At 40.5% G+C, this 23,301-nt stretch overlaps 1 protein-coding gene and 1 long non-coding RNA gene across 9 annotated transcripts in view; both read right to left on the reverse strand.

Annotated features, from left to right (window-relative positions):
- The window catches only part of znf609a (zinc finger protein 609a), a 187,439-nt gene that overhangs the window by 98,052 nt on the left and 66,086 nt on the right, over window positions 1-23,301 (reverse strand). For 2 of the 8 annotated variants that reach the window (XR_015525879.1, XM_087311223.1), the window contains exon 1: window positions 16,651-16,866. Coding sequence is in view for 1 of the 2 variants with exons in the window: in XM_087311223.1 (XP_087167349.1) it covers window positions 16,651-16,692 (42 nt within the window). In the remaining variant the exon portion in view is untranslated. 8 annotated transcript variants of the gene reach the window in all.
- On the reverse strand, window positions 4,185-12,011 carry LOC147837618 (uncharacterized). Its single transcript, XR_015526082.1, has 3 exons — window positions 8,777-12,011; window positions 5,582-5,829; window positions 4,185-5,408 (listed from the first exon to the last, which is right to left on the reverse strand). It is a non-coding gene; the product is annotated as an uncharacterized LOC147837618 (long non-coding RNA).

Here is a 23,301-nt window from a genome sequence, read left to right on the forward strand (position 1 = left end):
CATAAGAATGCCAAATATTATGTGGGAGGCAGCACTGCTGGTTTCCAGAGCACATGTAGGGGTTGAGATGTGGGAATATTTGCTTTCCCTGCCCGCGATGGAAGCAGTTTTGCGGTGATTTGTGGGGTCAAACCCTCCCCTTTTCTGTGAGGCATGAAACTCTGGATGTGTGCTGAAATTCTGAGAAAGACCCGAGGCTATCTGAAACTTTAATGGTTAATTGTTTTCCTGAGAGTCAAACTGTATTCAGGTATGGAAATTGAATAATGGCTTGCAAAATAACACTCTATTGTCTTCATTATATTAATAATTTGGTAAAATAATTCCTCATTAACGCCAAAAATGTACTTATTTTGCACCTGAATGCTTGAAACTCTCTTGAAATGCCTTGCAAATGATAAACGTAGACTCTGTTATGGTTATACTTTACAAAATCTCCCAACTGTTGTGTTGATTAACTATAAACCCAACTCAACATTGCATACGCGATGTGACTATTACACACACACACACTGCAATAATGATGCTGAAACGTTATATTGTGCAGCTCTAGTTTACAATGTCCTGCTGGAGAATCCACAGAAGGAAAGCTAGGCATGTGACAAGGTAGCGCTGGCGGGGCCCGTCGGCTCTCCGCTTCCAGAAAGCCAGATTCCAGGGCGCTAATCCAGAGAGACTCAGAGGCCCAGAAATGCCATCAGGTCCCCTGGCAGAGAACACATGCCCGCTTTGTGTCCCGGGCCGCCGTCAGTGAAGGGTTGCAGGGGCTGCACAGTTACCCCGAGTGGGAACCAAAGCACTCCTTGTTTAATCCTCTGCATAAAGCTGTTGAGGAGGTGGAGTGGAGAGCTGGAGGATCTGAGTTAAGAGACGCCGGCTGGGTTTGAGGACAGAAAGGGGAGGCTGACGGCGATCATGTGGGACTCTGAATGGATTGAGGGGCACAGAGGGAGGCTTTTCATCGCAGTGCCGTTCTCAAAGCTCAACGTCTGAATGCATCCAGTTTTTTAAGTCAATCACATTTACACTCGGACTGCACAATATATGGTTTCAGCATAGATATGGCAATGTGTCTTCACTATAGTCACATCGCAGGATATGCACTGTGGAGTTGGGGTTATAGTTGATCAGCACAACAGTTGAGAATACATGAGATTCATGGAGTCATTGTAAAGTATGAGCATAACTGAGTCGACGTTTATCATTTGCATGTGCTTTAAAGGCATTTCAAGAGCATTTTAAAGCGATCGGGTGCAAGAAAAAGTCCATTTGTAGGACTTTTAGTCACGAGCCGTTTAAAGACAGAGGCTAAAAATAAGTATTGCTCTTAAATGTTTAATAACTTTTGATCCTCTGATCCGATCCATACAATTCAAAGATTGGCATAAAGAAGAGAATCTCAGCTTTCCATTACATTCAAGGACTTTCAGAGGCTCCGGAATCAGTGCGGTTACGTCATCAAATTTTGACACCGCTGACTTGACAAAGAAACGCTCGTCACTGTCTCCAAACAAACCAGACATGATGCATTGATGCATTGTTCCTCCTCCATGCCCAGATTGGTTCAAACTCGCTTTCTCTCAACCAATAAGCATATGTTTCGCTTTGTGGACCAACAATGAGCTTTTTGCACAACACGGAATGAGAGATAGGCTGTACATTTACGTACGGCTAAATAAAACGCAAAAAAATAAGTTTTGCATGAAATAATTCTCATATTTACGGTACAAAAGCTGTCGGTGAACTATGAGGGCAATAAATAAACAAATAAGTAAATAAATAAGTAAATAAATAAATAAAATAGTCGTTCATTAATCGTAATCGAGTTAAAAAAATTTTAAATGAATCGAGATTTTAATTTTAGGCCAAGTCGCCCAGCCCTAGCTGCAAGGTTTCAGTGCATGACGAATCTTTCAGAATCTTTCAGTGTACTAAAGCCTTTACTCAGACTACAACAACTATTTCTCTTAAAGCTGTAGCCTTGGTCACGCTGACTTTTACTATCGTGAGTGAGAGCAACTGACTTGTTGTTTTCCTCCAGAAAGACTGTGGCACATTTCCCCAGTTGAGGGTGTAAGCACAGGAACTACATGGACACGCAGGTTTGGGAGATAAACTGAAAACACATTCCTCAGTGGATCAGTCACTGCGTGCTACAGCTCTCACAGCGACGCAGTTCACAGAGAGCTTGACATTCTCCAACACACCGCGCAGGAGGCCAGCGGCCCGTCATGCTAACACCTCATAAATCCCTCCATTCCTCCGCCCGACTCCACCTTCAGGGGCCCACGGTTACAAAGACGATTAAGTAAGAGGAGCAGGAAACATTGAGGAACTGCAGGGGAGATGTGTTGAGTTTTCACATTTGCACTGAAAGCTCTTTCTCAGGCTTTCACCAGCAGATACACTGCATAAAAAGCACATCATTATTTTTTTTAAAAAGTCAGATGTTAATGTTAACTTATGTCTTTTAGGTAAGTTAGAATGATCACATTTGTTGTGCTTAATAGCAGAATAATGAGAGAGATGTGTTTTGGGAAATTGTTATAACTTTTCTTGAAAGTCAAGTTTACACGCAATAAGATTATTCTGCCTCTGAAACAGTTCAGATGATGATGTCAAGGTTTTGGACATTTCTGATTGGCTAATTGACAACATTTGAGTTAATTTGAGGCACAACTGTAGTGTAGTAATGAAGGAAAAGCTCAAACACACTGCTTCCTTGTGTGACAACATGGGAAAATCATTAAGCCAGAATCAACAACAAAGCCAGAATACCAGTAGCTGAATGATACTGGGAAAAGACTCATGTTTGGAGACATGTCCTGTGCTCTGATGGAGCTAAGATTGAACTGTTTGGCCATAATGACCAGCGTTACATCTGGAGGACAAAGGGGAACAAGCCTAGCAACACCATCCCAACTGTGCAGTATGGGGGCGGCAGCATCATGTTGTGGGGCTGTTTTGCTGCAGGAGGGACTGGTCCACTTCACAGCATAGATGGCATCATGAAGACAGAACATTATGGAGAAATACTGAAGCAACATCTCAACACATCAGCCAGGACATTACAACTTGGCCACAAATGGGTCTTCCAAACAGACCATGACCCTAAACACACTGCCAAATTAGTTCAAATGTGCTTTAAGGACAACAGAGTAAACGTTTTGGAGTGGCCATCACAAAGCCCTGATCTCAATCCTATAGAAAATGTGTGGGTAAATCTGACTCAGTTACAGCAATTCTGTGATGAGGAATGGGCCAAAATTCCTGCAAACTATTGTGAGAAGCTTGTGGAAGGAGACCCAAAACATTTGACCAAAGTTATACAGTTTAAAAGCAAAACTAAAAAATACCAAAGAAATGTGTGTAAACTTTTAACTATCTAGAAATTAATAGACAATTCTCAAAAACAAATTCTCATTATTCTGGCATTCAGCAAATGTAAATCATTTAGGTAATCCTAACACACCTGAAAAAGCAAATGTTTAGTCTGATTTACCATCAGACATGTTTTAAAAATGGTGATGTTCCTTTTTTTAGAGTATATGTAAACTTCTGCTTTCAACTGTAAGTGCATCAGAACAATGCTTTCAACTGCAAGATGCAGAGCAACAACCAGGTTAACCAAAGGTCTGGCACAAGTGACACATTTCACCCAAAAACAACTCTGACACATATGAAAGTCAAAAGACAAAACAACGGAAAAACAACGAAGTGAAAAGCAGAAAACAGTGCGTGGGCTAGACCACAGAGATGGCATCACTGAGCAATACCAGACTCTCGAATACACAAGATGCGTCACTCGTATAGTTTTGAATGGGGAAAGGTGTAAAGGTCAGCAGGGTAAATGAAGCCCCGCCTACTAGCACAGGAGCCAATCATCGATCGCTATAGACTGACTTTTCTCTGGGGGAGAAGCTCGGAGCCGACGTATGTTCTTTAAGACACTTAGTAAACAAAGTAAACAAAGAGTAACTGTCATTTCTGAAGGAGATTCTTTTACTCTAAATTACTATTACTATTTTACTCTTAATTTAGTATTAAATTACTTTTGAAGACCAGAGCGATGATCAGACGATCATCATCCAGAGGATGATCATGTGCAGAACTGGTTGGTGTCGTGATCTCGTTCCTTTAAAGTGCGCATGTGCGTTAGCTGAGGCAACCTGAAAATATGCCGATTTTATTTGATTTGAACATTTACAAACTAAACTTATGAGAGGGCTGTTGTTTATTTATTTTAATGGTTCCAAATGAGAATTTGATGTTTCCTCATTTCCTCACAGAATGCCCAGGGAGTTTCAAATATGTGAAATTACTTGCTTTAAAGGGACTTTGGCAATACAATGACGCATCACTTCCTTCATGAACAATACTTTCATAGAATAATGTGATCTACTTTGTACTACTATGCAGTGTTCATTTTTTGGGCGAAAAATTTTCGTCATAATTTTCGAAAGACAGACCACCCACTAGTTCATGTCAAGTCATTAAATGTTTATTCTGTTTATTCTCCAAGCACTATAGACCATTTTGAGGGATGTAAACAAAAACAATGGTCCCAACATATGTCCTGCTTAACTTTTAACTTCTACAGCTTCAGAGAATCCAAAAAAAGCCACATGTTGATAATGTTATGATGGCTGTTTTTACATTAACAAGGTTTGTAACCGGGTCAGATTTAGTTTAGCAAATTTTAGATTTATTCGTGATCAGATGTCATGTGACGCTGGCCTATTATCACTCCATGATCATTTCTTACATCACTTACTGTTTAACCACTTGGTCCCAAGCTAGCATTACTACTTTGAAGCCACTTGAATCATTACATAAACAATCTATAAAAACCCTTGATAGGAAATCAGTTCAATTTCACCATGGTTCAATAGTAAAGAAATACAACCTGCTTAGTTGGGAAAATTCTTTTAAATATGTACACATCTGTTTAATGTTTAAGACTTTACCATTAAATTAGATTATAAATATTAGAACGACTGATCACCGAACTACTAGAGGAGGTGAAAGAGGACTGCATTATTCCTCTCAAAAATAGTCAATTCAGTCAGTCGGTATTTTCAGTGAAAGCTGCTAGAGATTGTAACTCCATCCCACCAACAATTGGAAGATCATGCACTTTTCGTTCTTTTCAATCTCATGTTAAAAATTCGTAATTGGCAAATCAGCATGTCAGCATTATTACTGTATTCTTGACGCGTTTGTACTGTTGTCTTTGGCTTTTTGTCCTCTTCTGCTGCAATCAGTCTGCTCTTGTTTTTTTTTTTTACTTTTTTTTACTGTATTTTCTATATGAAAGTGTATTTAATGTTTAATGCTGTGCTTCTGTTTTAGGTGTGACTTTTAATCATTCTGTAAGGGGTCTACAGATGAAAAATAGCCATTCTTGGCTACCTCTGGCACATTTAACAGTAATGTTTATTAATGTGCATTGACCCTGTTAACAAATTAACTAAACTAAAATAAATGTAAGTAATGATTAAATTGCGTTTTGTTACAGATATGAAGTTTAATAACAAGCGGGAAATGTTATTGAGCCAGAGACATCACCACATTGAAATGCTCTATAAGGCTGATTTACCATTCAGGGCTCATTCAGTGAGGTGTTAAGAGTGGATGACCTGTTAATTTGCATTATATGCATTTGCATAGAGACAAAATAAGTGTCTGACCTTAGAGAAAAACAAAGACAAGGCAACTAAAGCTGATTTAGGCCCGTTTACACTAGTGCGTTTTAGTTTTAAAACGGCGTTTTAGATCCAAAAACGATCCGGGTCCACACTAGCATTTCTGAACATATCTCCATCCACACTAGGGCTGCACGATATTGGAAAAAATTGACATTGCGATATTTTTTTCCTCTGCGATATATATTGCGATATTTTATATATATATATATATATATATATATATATATATATATATATATAAAACTAGGGCTGTGACGGTCACCATGACAACCGCGTCACCGCGGTGGTCATTGCCACCTCGGTTGTCCATTGCCACCGGCCGTAGTACGTGACGTCACGCACTTTAAAACACAAATTACTGTTATGTTGCCAAGTATTACATATCTGTTAGAATATAACATTAGGCGCGATTCAGCAAGTTCAAGTTCAACCATGAATCTTGTTAGAAAACGAACTCTTACATCTGGGAACATTTTGGATTCGTGCCGAACTAGAAAGGTGAACGAATCAATTTGGATTAAGCTTTTTGTATGGGGGTTTTAAGTAAAGTGTGTTTTAATATTCACTGCTGAGTGCTAAGAGTCCAAACACTGAGGAGCAAATCCATCGATACGTCCCGAACCATGCAAGCTAGTGGCGATTGACGGCGAGGGAAAAAAGCCATGTAGGCTTAATCAACTCCTGTCTTCTAAACGCAGAAGCCCAGCTCAGCCAGGCATGGCAGAGGCATTTGCAAAAATGGCCAGATACAAAAGAGAAAGTGATAAATGGAAGACATTGACGAGAAATTGAGCATAGGCTATTTGGTAACTAGTTAAGAACGCGCCGCTCCGCAGCGTAGAGAAACCTGCGTTGCGAGAAATGCGGGCGGTGGAACAGAAGGAGAAGCCCTCTCTCGCATGGTTGTGAAAAAGTATCCTGTCTGTGCATTTTTCGCTACAAGCACACCGTCTGACAGTGTATTGCTGGAAACATTATAACCCCATTCTTCACTTAAACCGGACAAAGTCAACATGTTAGTTTTTCTGGCAAATAATTAAAAATATGACTACAAAAGGTGGAGAGAAACTACGCTGTTTTTTTAAACATCTGACTTATATTGTTACTAGGTTAATATTTTCTTTTTACGTATAATTATTAATATTTATATTATTATTACACTGATTAGTAAAGTGCCATTTAGAATTTTTGTTAAGTTCTTAAAAATGTAACGTTAAATTGTTATTATTATACAGTTTCAAGCAGTTAAAGTAATGTAATATTTAACTACAATATTTATAAACAGTTTTGTGTTGTTTTATTAACGAAAGTTAAAAAATAAACATGTACATTTATACGGATGTTTTATTTATTAATATTAAATTCGGTTATTCCTTAATTTTTACATAAAAGGTAAATTAACTTAAGTAGGCTACATTACTTGTTGATGTACGAGATCGAGGAACATGTTTGCCAGTAAATAATGTTCGCACCACTTAAAAAACAAAACAAATGAATAACTTGCGAAAAGGATGCAATAAAAAATGCAAGCGCTTAATCATTCTTCACAATCGGATTCGTACGTGCAATAAGCCGAGGCTATATTGCGCCGACAAGAACAAGCCCTAAAACTAAGTCTAGAGAGAGAATTAATCCTAGTTAATATTAATGATTATAAACACGAACTGCGTTGTATGATAAACGCATCACAATGATGTGATCTTTGCTGAAGAACTGATATGTTATCGCCGTCTCCCCAGCCAGGTTTTCATCTGCTTTTTTTCCCCTTCTTCTGGATACAAACAATAAAGTATCAGCGCCAGACCAGTGGTTTAAATTATATTTTACTCTCCTGATTTCTTTTCTTTTCATTAAAAAATAAATAAATGTTTAAAGTTTTGTATTGCATAGCCTATATATTTTTAAAGATTATCATTCAGCCTACCTGCAGCGCATGAGGTTGTGTGCTGGGCAAATCCCCTTTACTCATGCTACCCATTTCATTTATGACACTGTAAACTTGACTTGGCAGGCTGATCATCTTTAAACTCAAAAGGTGTTTTTAACTTGAGACTGCATGCTTCTGCATAATGTGATGTTTCTTATTACAACTGTTAGCGGTGTCAAAATGAAAGCAAACATTAAAAAGGGTTTTGTTTTATCAATTGTATAGTTTAGTTTTAATAATAACTAATGTATATAATACATTATAATATCGATTATTGTGTAGACTACAATGTTCAACAAAACAATTTTATTAGGTTACTCTAATAGACCAAATCCCTAACTGAAAAACGAATGTGAAAATGACAGGCAGTTGCGTCTTTGCTAAAATTAATTTAACGACAAATTTCTTTTGCTTTTTTCCTCTTTAGAGATCAAAAGAGCTGTATTTAAATAATTATTTCACTAAAACATGAATTGAATGCCCAGTTCTTTCCCGTGTGAGTTTAGTGCGCCTCCGCCGCGTCTGCGTTTTTAAGGTTACAGGTGCACCCTGACCTGACGCGGGGACCAGATCTCTGTATTGCTTTAATTTCTTAATTTTCATAACTGCATTGCATTCTCATATGGTAAAATATCAAAATTTATGTTCTGAAAGTAGTAGGAATGATGGGAGTGTTAGTAAATAACAGAAAGAACATTCACTTTTGAGTGAACTTCTGTCACGTGTTATTTTAGTATGATAAAATAAACAAAAATAGTAATGCAGAAAAGTATTTTTCGCTCTGCCAAGCCTTCTCTGTTGCTGTATAGAGAAGCAGCCTGCTCAGTCTCCTTACCCCGGCCCCACCCCGCCCACCGACTCCTGAACGTCTCACTCACTCACTCACGCGGGCATGCAGTGCGGTCTCATGAGGAAACGCAGCTTTTTGATATAATGTTTTTCTTGTTCCCAAATACAAATAATTTATCAAGTATTGTTTGAAATAAGTATTCGTAAAAACACGCTATTCCTGCTTTTCCGAATACCGAATTTTTTTTTATTTATTTTTTTTTTGCATCGCACCCTCCTGCGATGTGACTATCGCGGATGCGCACATCGCGATTTCGATGCTGAAACGATATATCGTGCAGCCCTAATCCACACTACGCCACCAAAAATGTATAGTGACCATTCGCGCACTCTGGGCATGCGTGTTCTAGTATAAACAGAAAGCATGCGTCTCGCTCGGCATTTGGTTATTGTTAGTCAACAAACGCCAGATGAACAATGAACACGATGGCAAAGAAAGCAAGAGAGGTATTGTTGTGGACAGACGGGGTCGAGTTACTAAACGTAACAAATGAATAACTGCACAATGCCGCCTAAAACACACAATAGTGCAAACAACGCTCCCATTTCTGTGTCCATGTTGAAGTGAAGGCTGGTCTGCTGTCTTCCGGTAGCGTTAAAGCCATGTGTTATAGTCATGTGATAGGGGCTTGACGAATAAGAGAAGGATATGCAATGACACAAAAGCCCCAATCAACTAGCGAATCTCAGCAGCCCCGCCTCCATTTCCAGATGTCGCCGTTTTCCCGAATCCACACTGAGACGGAGCAGCAGCGCTTTAGGATGAAAACAGCCTCTCCAGCGTTTCCAAAACGCTCCGTTTTCGGCACTCGAAAATTCCGGTGTAGTGTGGATGGATGGCGTTACCGTAGCAAAACAAATGCGTTTTCAAACTAAAACACATTAGTGTAAACGGGCCTCAGTATACTGTTTATTACACAGAGGAAAAAGGGCAGAAAAAGACTTTTAAATAAGCCCAAATGATGTGTAAAAGTAACCAGGGAAAAAAGAGAAGAGGAAAAAGGCGTCTAAACAAAGCCCTTCCACATCTCTGGAGAATTCATACAGTCTTTCTGAAAACTTTGGCTTTGTCTGGCGGTGAAGTTTGGGTCCTGTCAGGAGAGATGAGCTGAGAGCCTGAACTGAACCGGCACCTGCCTTTAAACATTTATGCCTGATGCATTTTTAACACACGACATAAAAAAGGCATGACTCGGTTGTTTTCTCTTCACCGTTCTTCTTCCCGGCTCACTCGCATACACACACCTGGAGAAAAGGCTGGAGAAATGCTCGAGACTAAAAACCCGAGCTGTGTGTTTGATTACTAGTAAGTAGGGCCAGACTGAATCTGCAGACAGTTTTTGCTATTCCTGCTGAGAATTTTGTAAACAATCTACAGATTTATGCGGAATTATTTTGGGAGTATCATCACTAAAATCTTAATATATGAAATGAAAAGTAATACCTGTTCAACTTCTTTAAATGTCAACAATGTAAATCCAATTAGATACACTTTATTTGATAAACAAAGCACATCTCTCTTATATCATAGATCTATTATTAGACGGAGAATATTACTTTACAAAGTGTATGGTAAATAAAACAAATGAATATGCTCATATCAGGCAATATTATTACTTTACTTTGAAATTAATTTAATTGTTAATAAATACAAATGTAATTGATAGCTATAGCGCAGCTCCCACGGAAAGGTTCAAAGCTGTCTGGGAGAAAAATTTAGGGGCTGAAATTTCTGCAGACACATGGGATAAATGCCTGGAGATGATACGGTCCTGTTCAGTGACCAGTAGACTTCAATTGGTCCAATTTAAGGTTATCCATCGGTTACATCATACTAAAGCCAAGGTGCATATGCTTTTTCCCTCCATATCACCATTATGTGACAGGTGCAAAGTGACAGAAGACACGACTTCCCATGCTTTCTGGTTTTGTCCTTTGCTTTATTAATTCGGGTCAAACATATTTGATTGGTACTCTAAAGGCCTGTGCACACTGAGACGTTTTCCGTCGACGTTTCCAATGTGGCGTCAATGTGATCGTGCACACCAACTCGCAAAACGCCAGGCGCAAAAGTGAATAAAAAAAAACGCCTCATACTCGTTTTTTTTTTTTGACGCGCCACAATAAACCTCCTCCACCATTCAGATCGGCACTTTTGTTCTTGTGCACGGAGCTGCTGAAGTTACAGTAAACAGCCCTTGGAGGCGCTCAAGCGCAAAACTGTCAATGCGACACTGAAGAAGATCCCCAGAGTTTATATGAACGTTTAGCTGCTTACTGCACTGCTGAACAATAATCATTTCTTCATCTCTAGAACTGGAGCTGCTGCTTAAACCATCTGAGCTTGTTCGAGTCTCCAGTAACTTTAACAACAAGCGTGTGAACGTCCCAATGTTGACAGGTATAGCTATAAATGGGATCTGTGTTCTCGTGTCTGCAGTGTAAGCAGGTAGATCAGATTCACCGGTCAATGAGAGTAGCACATCATTAAAAGCCGTAGAGAATGACGTCAAGTTTGACGCTTTCAGAACAGACTTCAGCAGAGCCCCAAAGCTTAGATCGCATGCACGAGGACTAAAAAGCTTTGAGATTGTCTTGTAGCACAAGTATTTAAAGGGCCATGACACCCCCTCGTTTCAGCAGGGTGTTTTCACACCTCTACTTTGGAAAAAGTCAGAAAAGTGGGCGTGTCCAGCTCTGTTTAGGTGGGAGTGTCGGAGGAACTAGAGTGGGATGGTGTGGGAGTGTCTATTTGGGCGCGCGCGAGTTTCCGAGTCAAAACACACACACACACACACACAGGGGACAAAGTGACTGTGTTTACATGGACATCTGTAGTCGAACTATATGCCAAATGATTAAATGGTGGACTTTAACTGCAGTTTTGCTCTTTCATTCAGGGAATTCATTCATGCCCCTCGCGACAAACGAGATATTTGATTCGAGGATCTGCTCTAAGCGTGTATTTTTCATGCAATGTTTGATACCGCACGGCGAATGAGAGAAAAAAAAACTCCTCATTTCCCGGAAACTTAGATGCACACGGCAGGTAGCGTCAGAAAGCCGCGTGTTTTATTCCGGTCACTAAATGCGGTGAAAATCCTACACGAGGTTATAGTTTGGTTGTGGTGCTAACATGTTTACACTCGGTGCAATAGTTAACTTAGTTCGATACGAACAAACTGAATAAACAAAGAGCACTGGTCGCTCACTTACCAAATCTGTAGAGACAGGACAATCACCAGCAACTAGAGCCGCGTCTTTATTAAGAGGAGACTACAAGCGAATCCGGATCTCAGCGTTTGCAGATGAGAACAGCTCTCAGGTAAACAATAATCCTCCTTAGACACGTAAGTTATTGTTGTCGAGCGTCGCGTACACTGTTAATCCACACGTGACTCCAGCTGCGCTCTCACAGAGAGAAAATGAAAACAAAACTTCACTGCAGCAAACTATAAAAGCAACACTTCACGCTTGTTTTGCCAACACAACGTGTCGTCTCTGTCGTCTAAACACTGTGACAGTAATGAATATTAATGAAGTTGCTCAATAGAGCGCGCTGATTGGTTTAAACCAAGCTTTACTCATGCATTAATGCAGCACACTGTAAGACGTAATAAGACACACTCTGGCACAGACGTCCAGTCTGCACGCTGGAATACACGCTATTATGTCATGACCGTGACGCAGCTTCAAACATTCGTTTCAAACCGGAAGTACGAATTTGCTTGAAATAACGCAAAAACAACCAATTTACACTTTTTAGTGAAATATAGGTGTCCTAATAGTGTTTATAGCAGTGTGGGACACATATACCACTGTCAACAGCTCAACACATGTGTTCTGGTGTTTCGTGACCCTTTAAGCATGTTAATGAGAGCGACAGAGCGCAATGTCCGCCACGTAACCAGTTTAATTTAATATAACACATCATGTGCATAAATCACTCCATGGACATTACATCAAGTTGCTGGAAGTCGCTATCAGAGCAAACACCCCTTAAGATCAGCCATGTTTCCTAGAAAAATGATTAAGTTATGATTATTTCCTTTCTTTTTTAGTGTTTCAGACTTTCAGACCAGCACCATAATCTCAGTAAATGTTTCCATCCGAATATGTGAATTAGATATATGTGCAAGCACGCATATATGTGCAAGACAGGCAGACTGGCAGTGCAGCGGCTGTTAACCTGACAGCGCACCTGTCACTGTACCTGTCTGAGAGAGCAAGCAGAGTTTTCCACAGTCAATCAGTGAAGCGGACCGATACATCAGAAGCAAGAGCGAGATATGACACCAGCCCGGCTCATTATCAGTGTGAGGTGTGTGTTCGCGCTGTAAACGAGAACACGGCCGGCACTTTTAGCTGTCAGTTCAAAACGCCGCTTCAGTTCACATGCTTATTAGCAGGCAATTAGCATAGAGTCTGTTACCAAACAATGGCTTAACGCGGGGGTGATAATCTGAATGTGCCTTTCCTTAAGAAGGAGTATGACTGAAAGCAGGCTCGTGATCTCAGGCTCCCAGAATGAATTGTAAAGAGATGACTACCCACAAGCCCCCAGCCAGTGGCTTACCGAGCTCTTCCACAGCTGTGGGTTTAGTTAAAAATAGCTGCGGTTTGAGCAGGGCATTAAGTGCGAGATCCTCCTCCTAAAAGGCACCGATTGTTCTCCGCGAAATAATCTGATGTCTACACCGAACACACAAAGAGGACGGAAGTCAACATGCAGGACGAGCTCCAAGATATTTACAGAACACGTGAGGTGAAGCTGGTTACGGCTTGCATAAATGCTAATTGAGGATTGGCTCTGTGCATGAACGGACTTTCACACGAAGCAAAGAGCAACACAATAAACACATGAAGCTGATCTATCTGATCTCGCTTTTTTGTTTGCCGGAAAAAGAAACCCGGGGGTGCCAGCACAGCCCTCTTGCCTGGGTTTGCATGCACTGCAGTGGGCTGAGCGTGTGACGGCCTGTGGTGAGGCTGGATCGGGCCTGCAGCGGCTGGATTGCAGTGAGGTAAACAGATGAATAAAACATTGTGGTTTTGTGCAGGCCTGACCTCGGTTAACACCACGCTGTTTACACACACACACACACACACACACACACAAGAGCAGTGTGTGTAACGGAGAGGGGAGTGGCACACATTCACACAAAGCCGTTGAGCTTGAAACAGATATGCTCATGTTCTCCTTTCAGCACAATCAATGGACGGACTCACAGAGTTCTTCTGTCTTGACCCATTTACAGACCGCCGTCTGCTCTGATGCAAGCGTGCAAAGTGGAGCCCACGAGGACAGACATCACACAGGGTTATCAAGGGCGTGCGGCGGTGTAGATCTCGATTCACAATAAAGTAGAGCGGCACGATTCTGGCTAAAATGAGAATTAGGATTATGATATGAAACCAAGTTTGTGGACGCCATTATACCGACACAGATCACTCTGCCTATTCATGCCAGAGTCCTACTGTAAAAGTGATCGACAGGTGCTCATTTGTGTGTGTGTGTAACTTATCTTTATTTATTTATGATTAGTTTATGGGTAAAACGAAGACCATGCAGATCAGCTAGTTGAAATGGTGGGCTACAAGTCATTTATTAGTCATGAATTAATTAATTATTTATAAATAATTAATCCACCTCCGCCTTTGACGACGATGCCATCGTCCATTGCGATGTTTTTACATTAGACATCGTTACGATGCCAAACTGGTCGACATCACCCAACCGTATTTTTCACAAGACTCGACAATTTGTAAACACTCACTCCATCGGGCTTGCAGCTCTCAGCACCGCCCATGCTCATCACAGCTAGCAAGCCGACCAATCACAGAGCTTGCGGTATTCGTCCTTGCGACGTGTAGTTACAATTTTCAGGTTTGCATTAACTTTGGCGTCAGCATCAGCAAAGGCTATGCAAGCGAGAAGGCTGCACCATAGTATAAATCAGACGTACAAGTCACAGAGAAAAAAAAAGTAATTTAATATAAGATATATAGCACTATATGAAGATAAAAGTTCAACAACTAACATAAATCGCTCGCATTAATTAAATATTAGCAACCGTGTTTACCTTCATGTTTTCTCTCACACCATACACAACAAGACTTCTGCTGCTTGTTCAAACTACTTTTTTGAAATGAGTTGGGATTAGGGTTGGGCCGATAGATGGTGCCATCATCCATTGCGATGTTTCACATTAGACATCGTTACGATGCCAAACTGGTCGACATCGCCCAACCGTATTTTTCACAAGACTCGACAATTTGTAAACACTCACTCCATCGGGCTTGCAGCTCTCAGCACCGCCCATGCTCATCACAGCTAGCAAGCCGACCAATCACAGAGCTTGCGTTATTCGTACTTATGACGTGTGGTTACATTTTTTCAGGTGTGCATTAACATTGGCGTCAGCATCAGCAAAGGCTATGCGAGAGAGAAGGCTGCACCATAGTATAAATCAGACGTACAAGTTCGACAAGTCATGGAGGAAAATTTTTTTTTCTTTAATAAGATATATTGCACTATATGAAGATAAAAGTTCAACAACTAACATAAATCGCTCACATTAATTAAATATTAGCAACCTTGTTTACCTTCATGTTTTCTCTCACACCATACACAACAAGACTTGTTCAAACTACTTTTTTGAAATAAGTTTGGATCAGGGTTGGGCCGATAGATGGTGCCATCGTCCATCGCGATGGCCAATAGACAACACGATGCTGAGCCGGCATCACCGATCCTCCGCCCTGCCCCCGTTGCAAACCAGCTCACGAAAAATACACACACAGGCCCCGTTTACACGAATACGTCTTAATGTTAAAACGGCATTTTAGAACGAAAATGATCCTCATCCATACCGTGTTTTACCTAGCATTTCTAGGTAACGCACATCACGTGACCACACAAATAGACACAGCCACACACACTGTCATGTGCTCCTCTGAGCTCCAGAGAGCAGTGCACGTCGGAGAGTTTATCAAGGATGTACCGCCGCATCACGTCTCACTATAGCTATTAAACGTGATATTCAGACATCCCAAGTTTCCGGAAGTTCCAGGAGTCTCTATGCAGTGGCATAGTGCAAAATGCAGAGGCCCCCCTGCAGGGATCACTGACGGGGCCCCCTGATGATGGGGTGGGGGGGGGTTGGTGACGCGATCACAAATTAAGGAGCGATCACATATTAAGGAGCGGGGAAGGCAGGCGGGGTGGAGCGACAACGCGGGGAAGCCTTCACAAACTGAGGAGCGATCACAAACTGAAAGCGGCGAGAGCATCAAAGTAGCCAGAAGTCATTCATTTTCAATGAGAACCGGCGCCGAGAAACAGCGCGGCTGTTAACTTTGAGCTATGATATGACGCGGTTCGGCGGCAAGCAATCAGAATGAAGTAGTCCACCGCTTGAGAGGTGTTTAGAGAACACAGACCTGTGAACTTTGGTTCCGACCACAGTTTTTCCCAAGAGTTTGATTATTGCGGTTGCTGGATTTTCAATTATTGAAAATCGTGACGACGCGGGGCCCCCCAATCACGCGGCCCCCCCCGCGGTGCATGCCCTGCGGGCCTGTCCGCTTCGCCACTGTCTCTATGCATTTGCGTGACTCAAAATGCCCGCAAACGAGTGATAATCTCCAGGGAATCGCACGTCTCCATCCAAGTTAACAAATAAGTCACGCACCCCTCTCACTCCCGGATCTCTCCTCGCTCTTCAGACACGTCACGCGCACTCTGTCAAACCATCGTCCATCGCGATGTTTCAATTTAGACATCGTACGATGGCAAATTAGTCGACATCGCCCAACCCTAGTTGAGATGACACAATTCTTTAGTTGTTTTCGAGACAACTTAACTATTTTAAGTTAAATCCATTTCAATTCGTTAACGTAATCCATATGTTTTGAGACAAAGGAATGGTTTGGAAGCCAGTATTTTTTATGATGTAGGACATTTTCACAGGGGACTACAGTAAAAAGCCAAAAACAACAACGAAAAACTGACAAACTTAGACACCCCTGATGAAGATAGACACTTCAAGCTATATAAAAAGCTCTGTTTGTCTTCCAAAAACGGTTATGCCTATTTGTAAACCCAAATAGAAGTCAAACCAGGCCATTTTCCAAACGCTTCAGCTTTCTGTCTGGAGTTCTTACCCTCCTAGCTGGCGGGGTTTGTTGTCTGGATGTCCTTTGCATTCATAGCTGCAGCTCAGACGAGTCCTTTTCTCTGGGTTTCAGCCATAGACAGGACAGCATGGGCGTTTCCTGGCTCGCTAGCCCAGGGGCCTAAAATACCCAGGGGCTGCGTTCACAAATTGTGCGGTGAGCAAGTTTAACAGCCTCTCTGTTCAAGAGCCGAGACGCTGTGCCAAACTTACATGAGGGGTGAGAGAAAGGGGAGGAACTACAGAACGCGAGAGAGAAAGAGAGAGAGAGAGAAAACGCAAATGTGAGAGACAGGGAAAGAAATGAGATGAGAAAAGGTCAGCGTCGGCGCTCATGTAAACACCAGCTAAGGATTTACAGTGCGGCCAGAAAGCTCTCGGAGACACATGAAGCCCAAGAGGAGCAGGAGACCCAAAGCGAGGAGACATTCCAGGAAAAGACAGACCTCCCCTCCTCTCCTCTCCCGACTGGGAAAGCTTTGTTTTAATGGAGTACAGGCTTCCTGGCCGCTGTCAACTCGGGAACGGATGAAAAAGAGTGAGGTTGCAGACCTCTGAAACAAGAAGTGAATGGGTTCCTTTCACACTGTACTGCCCCTTTCAGTTATGTTTACAGCAAGCGCAGGTCTATTTTAGTGTTTATTCACGCTTTATTTAAAGGCTACAAACACAAACTGCTGTTCTGGACACGTTTAACATCAACAAATTGGTTAACAGTTAACTTGCTAGATTGTATTTCAAAACCATAAGTATAATAGATAGCCGTAAGCATGTGTCAATACCACCGCCATATTGGTCAGGGCTTCCAGCACAAAATTCATTCAAGCACACTTAGACAAGACCAAAGCCAGTCTGAAGATGCTGGATTTTTATGTTCAGAGCAAACGCAGGTGTATTTTGGTGTTTATTCACACTTTATTTACAGACTACAACACAAACTGCTGTTCTGGACACTTTTAACATCAACAAACTGGTTAAAAGTTAACTTGCTAGGTTATATTTAAAAGGACATATACATTAGATATTGCATAAAATCCGTAAGCATGTGTCAATACCGCCGCCATATTGGTGAGGGCTTCCAGCACCAAACTCATTCAACCACACTTAGTCAAAATTAAAGCCAATCTGAAGATGCTGGACTTTTAGAGCAAGCGCAGGTGTTAATTCACACTTTATTTAAAGGCTACAACACAAACTGCTGTTTTACAGTTAATTTGCTAGGTTTTACTTAAAATCCATAGATATTTACATTAGATATCGACTACAGGCCATAAGCATGCGTCAATACCGCCGCCATATTGGTCAGGGCTTCCAGCACAAAACTCATTCAAGCCCACCTAGACAAGCCAATCTGAAGATGCTGGATTTTTATGTTCACAGCAAGCGCAGGTCTATTTTTTTGTTTATTCACACTTTATTTAAAGGCTACAAACACAAACTGCTGTTCTGGACACTTTTAACATCAACAAATTGGTTAAAAGTTAACTTGCTAGGTTATATTTAAAAACCATAAACATATACATTAGATATTGCATTCAGGCCATGAGCATGTGTCAATACTGCCGCCATATTGGTCAGGGCTTCAAGCACAAAACTCATTCAACCACACTTAGACAAGACCAAAGCCAATCTGAAGATGCTCACCTATGTATGTCTATTTTTGTGTGTTAATTCACACTTTATTTAAAGGCTACAACACAAACTGCTGTTCTGGACACTTTTAAAATCAACAAATTGATTTACACTTAACTTGCTAGGCTGTACTAAAAAACAATAGATATCACATACAATCCCTGAGCATGTGCCAATACCGCCAGGTCTTCCAGCACAAAACTCATTCAACCACACTTAGACAAGCTAATCTAAAAATGCTAACCTTCTATGTTCAGAGCAAGCGCAGGTCTATTTTAGTGTTTATTTACACTTTATTTAAAGTCTACAAACACAAACTGCTGTTCTGGACACTTTTAACGTCAACAAATTGGTTAACAGCTAACTTGCTAGGTTGTACTTTAAATCCATAGATATATACATTAGAAATCGCATACAAGTTGTAAGCATGTGTCAATACCGGCCGCCATATTGGTCAAGGCTTCCAGCACAAAACTCATTCAACCACACTTAGTCAAAACCAAAGCCAATCTGAAGATGCTGGACTTTTAGAACAAGTGCAGGTTTATTTTTGTGTGTTTATTCACACTTTATTTAAAGGCTACAACACAAACTGCTTTTCTGGACACTTTTAACGTCAACAAATTGGTTATCAGTTAAATTGCTAGGTTGTACTTAAAAACAATAGATATCGCATACAAGACCTAAGCACGTGTCAATACCGCCGCCATATTGGCCAGGGCTTCCAGCACAAAACTTATGCAAGCACACTTAGACAAGCCAATCTGAAGATGCTAACCTTCTATGTTCAGAGCAAGCGCAGGTCTATTTTAGTGTTTATTCACACTTTATTTACAGGCTACAACACAAACTGCTGTTCTGGACACGTTTAACGTCAACAAATTGGTCAACAGCTAACTTGCTAGGTTGTACTAAAAAACAAACATCATTAGATATGGCATACAGGCCATGAGCATACATCAATCATTTACAGTTAACTTGCTAGGTTGTACTTAAAAGGTGCATATAAATCACTGGACTAAACTATTAGCATTGCGCATTATTTCCATTATTCATTAAATTAACCATTACATTTATTTAAAGTGTCTAACCCTACCCTACACCTTAACTCAACACTTACAGTAAACACCAATTATATTGATTATTAGTCCTATTATTTATTAAATTATCCATCAAATTGTATTTTATTATCATCTACCCCTACCCTAAACCTCACGCTAATACAAAAACAGTCATTATTGCTGTTCTGTGTTTATTATATTGTATTGTATTAATAATAGAAGTCATTTTCAGCAACTTCCGGCCACAGATGTCTCCTTTCCAGACTGTGCCCTCTGCAAACATGGCCGCCACCCTGGCAAAACGTCCACGTGCATCAGCGCACATGCTCATGGCACACACACATACACTAAAATACACACAATCAATGGCAAAGAACAGAAAGCTGAACATCTTCTCTGCACTGAAAACCGCATTTCCTCAAAGCAGCCTGGATCCTTCCCTCCCTGTGCGCATGTGTGTGTTCGTCAATATGCATGCACAGAAACGAGGATACACACACACACACACACACTGACAGCGAAGGGCAGCTGCTCTTGCTCTTCCCTTCCCCCAGACTCTCAGAAACGGAGCGAACGCATGCGGACGGAGGGAGAGAGAGAGAGAAAGATGGAGGAGAGCAGTAGGGAGGGGGAAGGCGGCCATGAAAGGGCTTTGTTTCTTGTTGCTCTGATGGCTTTCACAGACACTGATTGAACACCAGAGCAGGATCACGACACTGGAGAGCATATTTAATAGACTGCTATAGGCTCATCTGTGTCATTGAAGTATTACGATTATGAACTTAAATTAAATAAATACAATGGTTTTAATTAGGAATGGGCATGGGAATCGTTTAAAGCTGCAGTGTGTGAGTTTTTGACAACATAATAATACCATAATATGTGTGCAGATATTCAGAAACATGCTCAGTGAACATTCTTGTCTGTCTAAATAGCAATGCTGAAGTCAGATGTTCTGCTTTGAGAATGTGCTTTGCGTGCCAGAACGTCTGTCTTTGTTTTGGTCCATTTAACCCGCCCACTGCCAGTTCAGCCAATTATATTACAGCACTCAGGCTTGCCAGATGGTGGAATTTAGAATATTTACATTCATTCATTTAGTCAGGAAGGCTCTCAAAGTGTGCGTCCGTAACCGAAATGTGACCTCTGGTGGACAGCAGCAGACTCTGAAATGAGATGCAGATTCAGAGTTCCACATGAGGTGATTAATTAGCAAGTAATATAAATATTATGAGCGTAAACATTCGGTGAGCAGGTTACAACACGCTAAAGTCCTAACAACACGCTATATGATTCCGTAATAAGCAAGTTGGCTGTTTGCAGCAGACGAAATACGACGAAAACTAAATATTGCAATGTCAGTTTTTTCAATACATATAGTCAATCCTAGAGCTGCACGAATGACTGAAAAAAGATCGCGATCTTATTGTTCTGTCTCCCGGAAAACTTCCAGATTTCCACCAGTGAGATTCATTAAATATGACGGGGCGAGGCGAGCTTTTGTTGCGAACTCGGTGCTACAGAGACAAGAACTGTGACACCACAGCTGCCCCCGCTCTGATCATACAGGTTTGGATTTGAGCAACAGTGTGGAAGGAGCCTCCACTCTTTCTGTAACAAGCTACAAGTCTTTTATCTAACTAAATTAATCTTACTTATCAAACAAACATTGATTCACCAGCTTTTCTTAATGGAATTACAGTAGTAGAATATAGCCTAAGGTGGATATATAGTGTTTTGCATGTTATGTTATGCACATTCTGGCCAAAACTAACTCAGAATCTTATTATTATTGATCAATCTTTGTATATATTATTCCATATATTTATGATGTATTGTTCTTTTTAATCAATTTAAGATGTTTGACAATGTTACGATTAATATGTTGCATGTTGGTAGGGCTGGGCGATTTTTCTGATTTTTTTCGATTAATTCGAATTTACGTTTTAAGACGATTTAATTTTGAATGAAATCGAGAAATCGCAATTTTTAAAAATATATATATTTAATACATTATAATGGCACCGATGCGCTTGGGTTCACTCTCTGTATGAAGCAGGAAGCACACCAGAAGCGCCTCTCGGCGACGCGCCGCACAGCACCACGCCATGGATTTTAGAATTCTAAACAGGTTTCTATACACACATCGGCGCCGCCCAGCCAAGATTTACGAAGCAGTTCATATTTCACAGAGCGCCATCTGATTAGTTTGATGTTAAATATCATGTGAATGTGCGCGTTTGGTGTGTGATAGTTTAAACTGTCATGTGCACGCCGTGTCGCGGCGCTTCTGGTGTGCGACCTGCTTGACTGCCTGTTAAAGCGTGAAGTCATGTAGGATTTTACTTGTTGCATTAGTCTGAGTCACGTCTGTGTGGATTGTCAAGACATATTCCCTCATCAAGTCGATAAACTCGATCTCAACATGTATTAAGGACGTAAAAGCCTGCCGTGTGAAAACCCGCGCCGATCTTTTGGTTTGAACACGAGTAGAGGTGAGGGACTGTAGGAGTGAAAATGAAAGTAGCCGCCCCCATGATGTCCTTTAGCAGACCTAGTTGAGAACCAGACAGATCAGGCAGCATAATACAGAGAGTGAAGCAAAGCGCATCAAATGATCGATATTTAAACGGTGGAAAAAGAAAAATAGATTAAATATATTATTTTCTATTAGACACACATCTGGTGCTTGTATTTGCTCCTGCTATACGTCCACAACTTCACACATCTGGTTAAATTAGGCTTTACAGTTTCCATGTTCAGTTCTTTTCTTCCACTGTATCTTTTTAAGAAAAAGGCAGCAGCTTTACAACCTGACATTCAATCAGAAGACAAAGTCAAAGCCGAGCTGACAGCCAATCTTTCCTAGACTCAGCAAAACTTGCAAAAAATACCTCTGTATTCCTGCATCTGCAATATTTACACAAATATTTCTTATTCAAATCTTCTGCATTGCTATTTAACTCGTGAATTTGTTTTACACTTATTTACACCTTGACCGATTTTTGTATGGCATGGCCATTAAAAATAGTGTTCCTTAACCAGATGGTTTTTCAAGTTACTTTTAAAGAGAGTGTTACTTCAGTCATGTTGTTGTAATGTTTTGAGAAGACTAGTGACAAAATAAAAGAAATAATAAAAGAATCGAAATTGTGAATCGGTCAAACTTTATAAAAAACCTAGATTTTTTTTTTTGCTATATCGCCCAGCCCTACACGTTGGTATGGTTTTGACTTACTTATGAACTATTTATGGACATAAAGTTAAATAAAAAATATCCTGGATTTGAAGAATATTGTGTTCCTGGCCTTCACTGAGCTCAACTAATAATTTACTGTACAAAAATAGTGAATGAACTCGACTGTTGATGTCTTAAATAATAATGTCAGAGAACCAACATTTCTCAAAATGGATATATCTCGTTTTGCAACGAACCTCCTCATTTTTAAAACCTTATTTTGTAAGCATATGCTTACCTTTAGACTATTGTGAAATGAGAAAATAGAAAAGTTATAGGTGGTGTAGAATTACATTTGTGGGTTTTTTTTTGTTTTAAATGTGATGGGAATGGGAATGTTTATTTTATACTACGATCTTATTATTATTATTATTAGCTATTATAATCTCAGTTCTTAGAAGAATAAAAATAAATAAATAAAAATCGGTACCGCCAGATCTAGGGATACAACGATTAACCGATTTCACTATTAACCGCGTTTATTTATTGGCTTATTCCAAAAATTGTAATCAGCCAATAAATAAATGAAAAATCGGTGCAATCGGTGCATCTCTAAAACTACAAACAAGTATTACTGTAAATAATGTATTTTGTAACGCCACAATGTAAACAATAGACTTTTTACTTGTATTACATATGGTCATATAGCACAGCTCTAGATGATACTGAGAGAAGAGTAAAGAAAGGCTGAGCTTGACGCAACAGCACA

Source organism: Danio rerio, chromosome 25 (assembly GCF_052040795.2).
Source record: "Danio rerio strain M-AB ecotype USA chromosome 25, GRCz13ab, whole genome shotgun sequence".
NCBI classification, from domain to species: domain Eukaryota; kingdom Metazoa; phylum Chordata; class Actinopteri; order Cypriniformes; family Danionidae; genus Danio; species Danio rerio.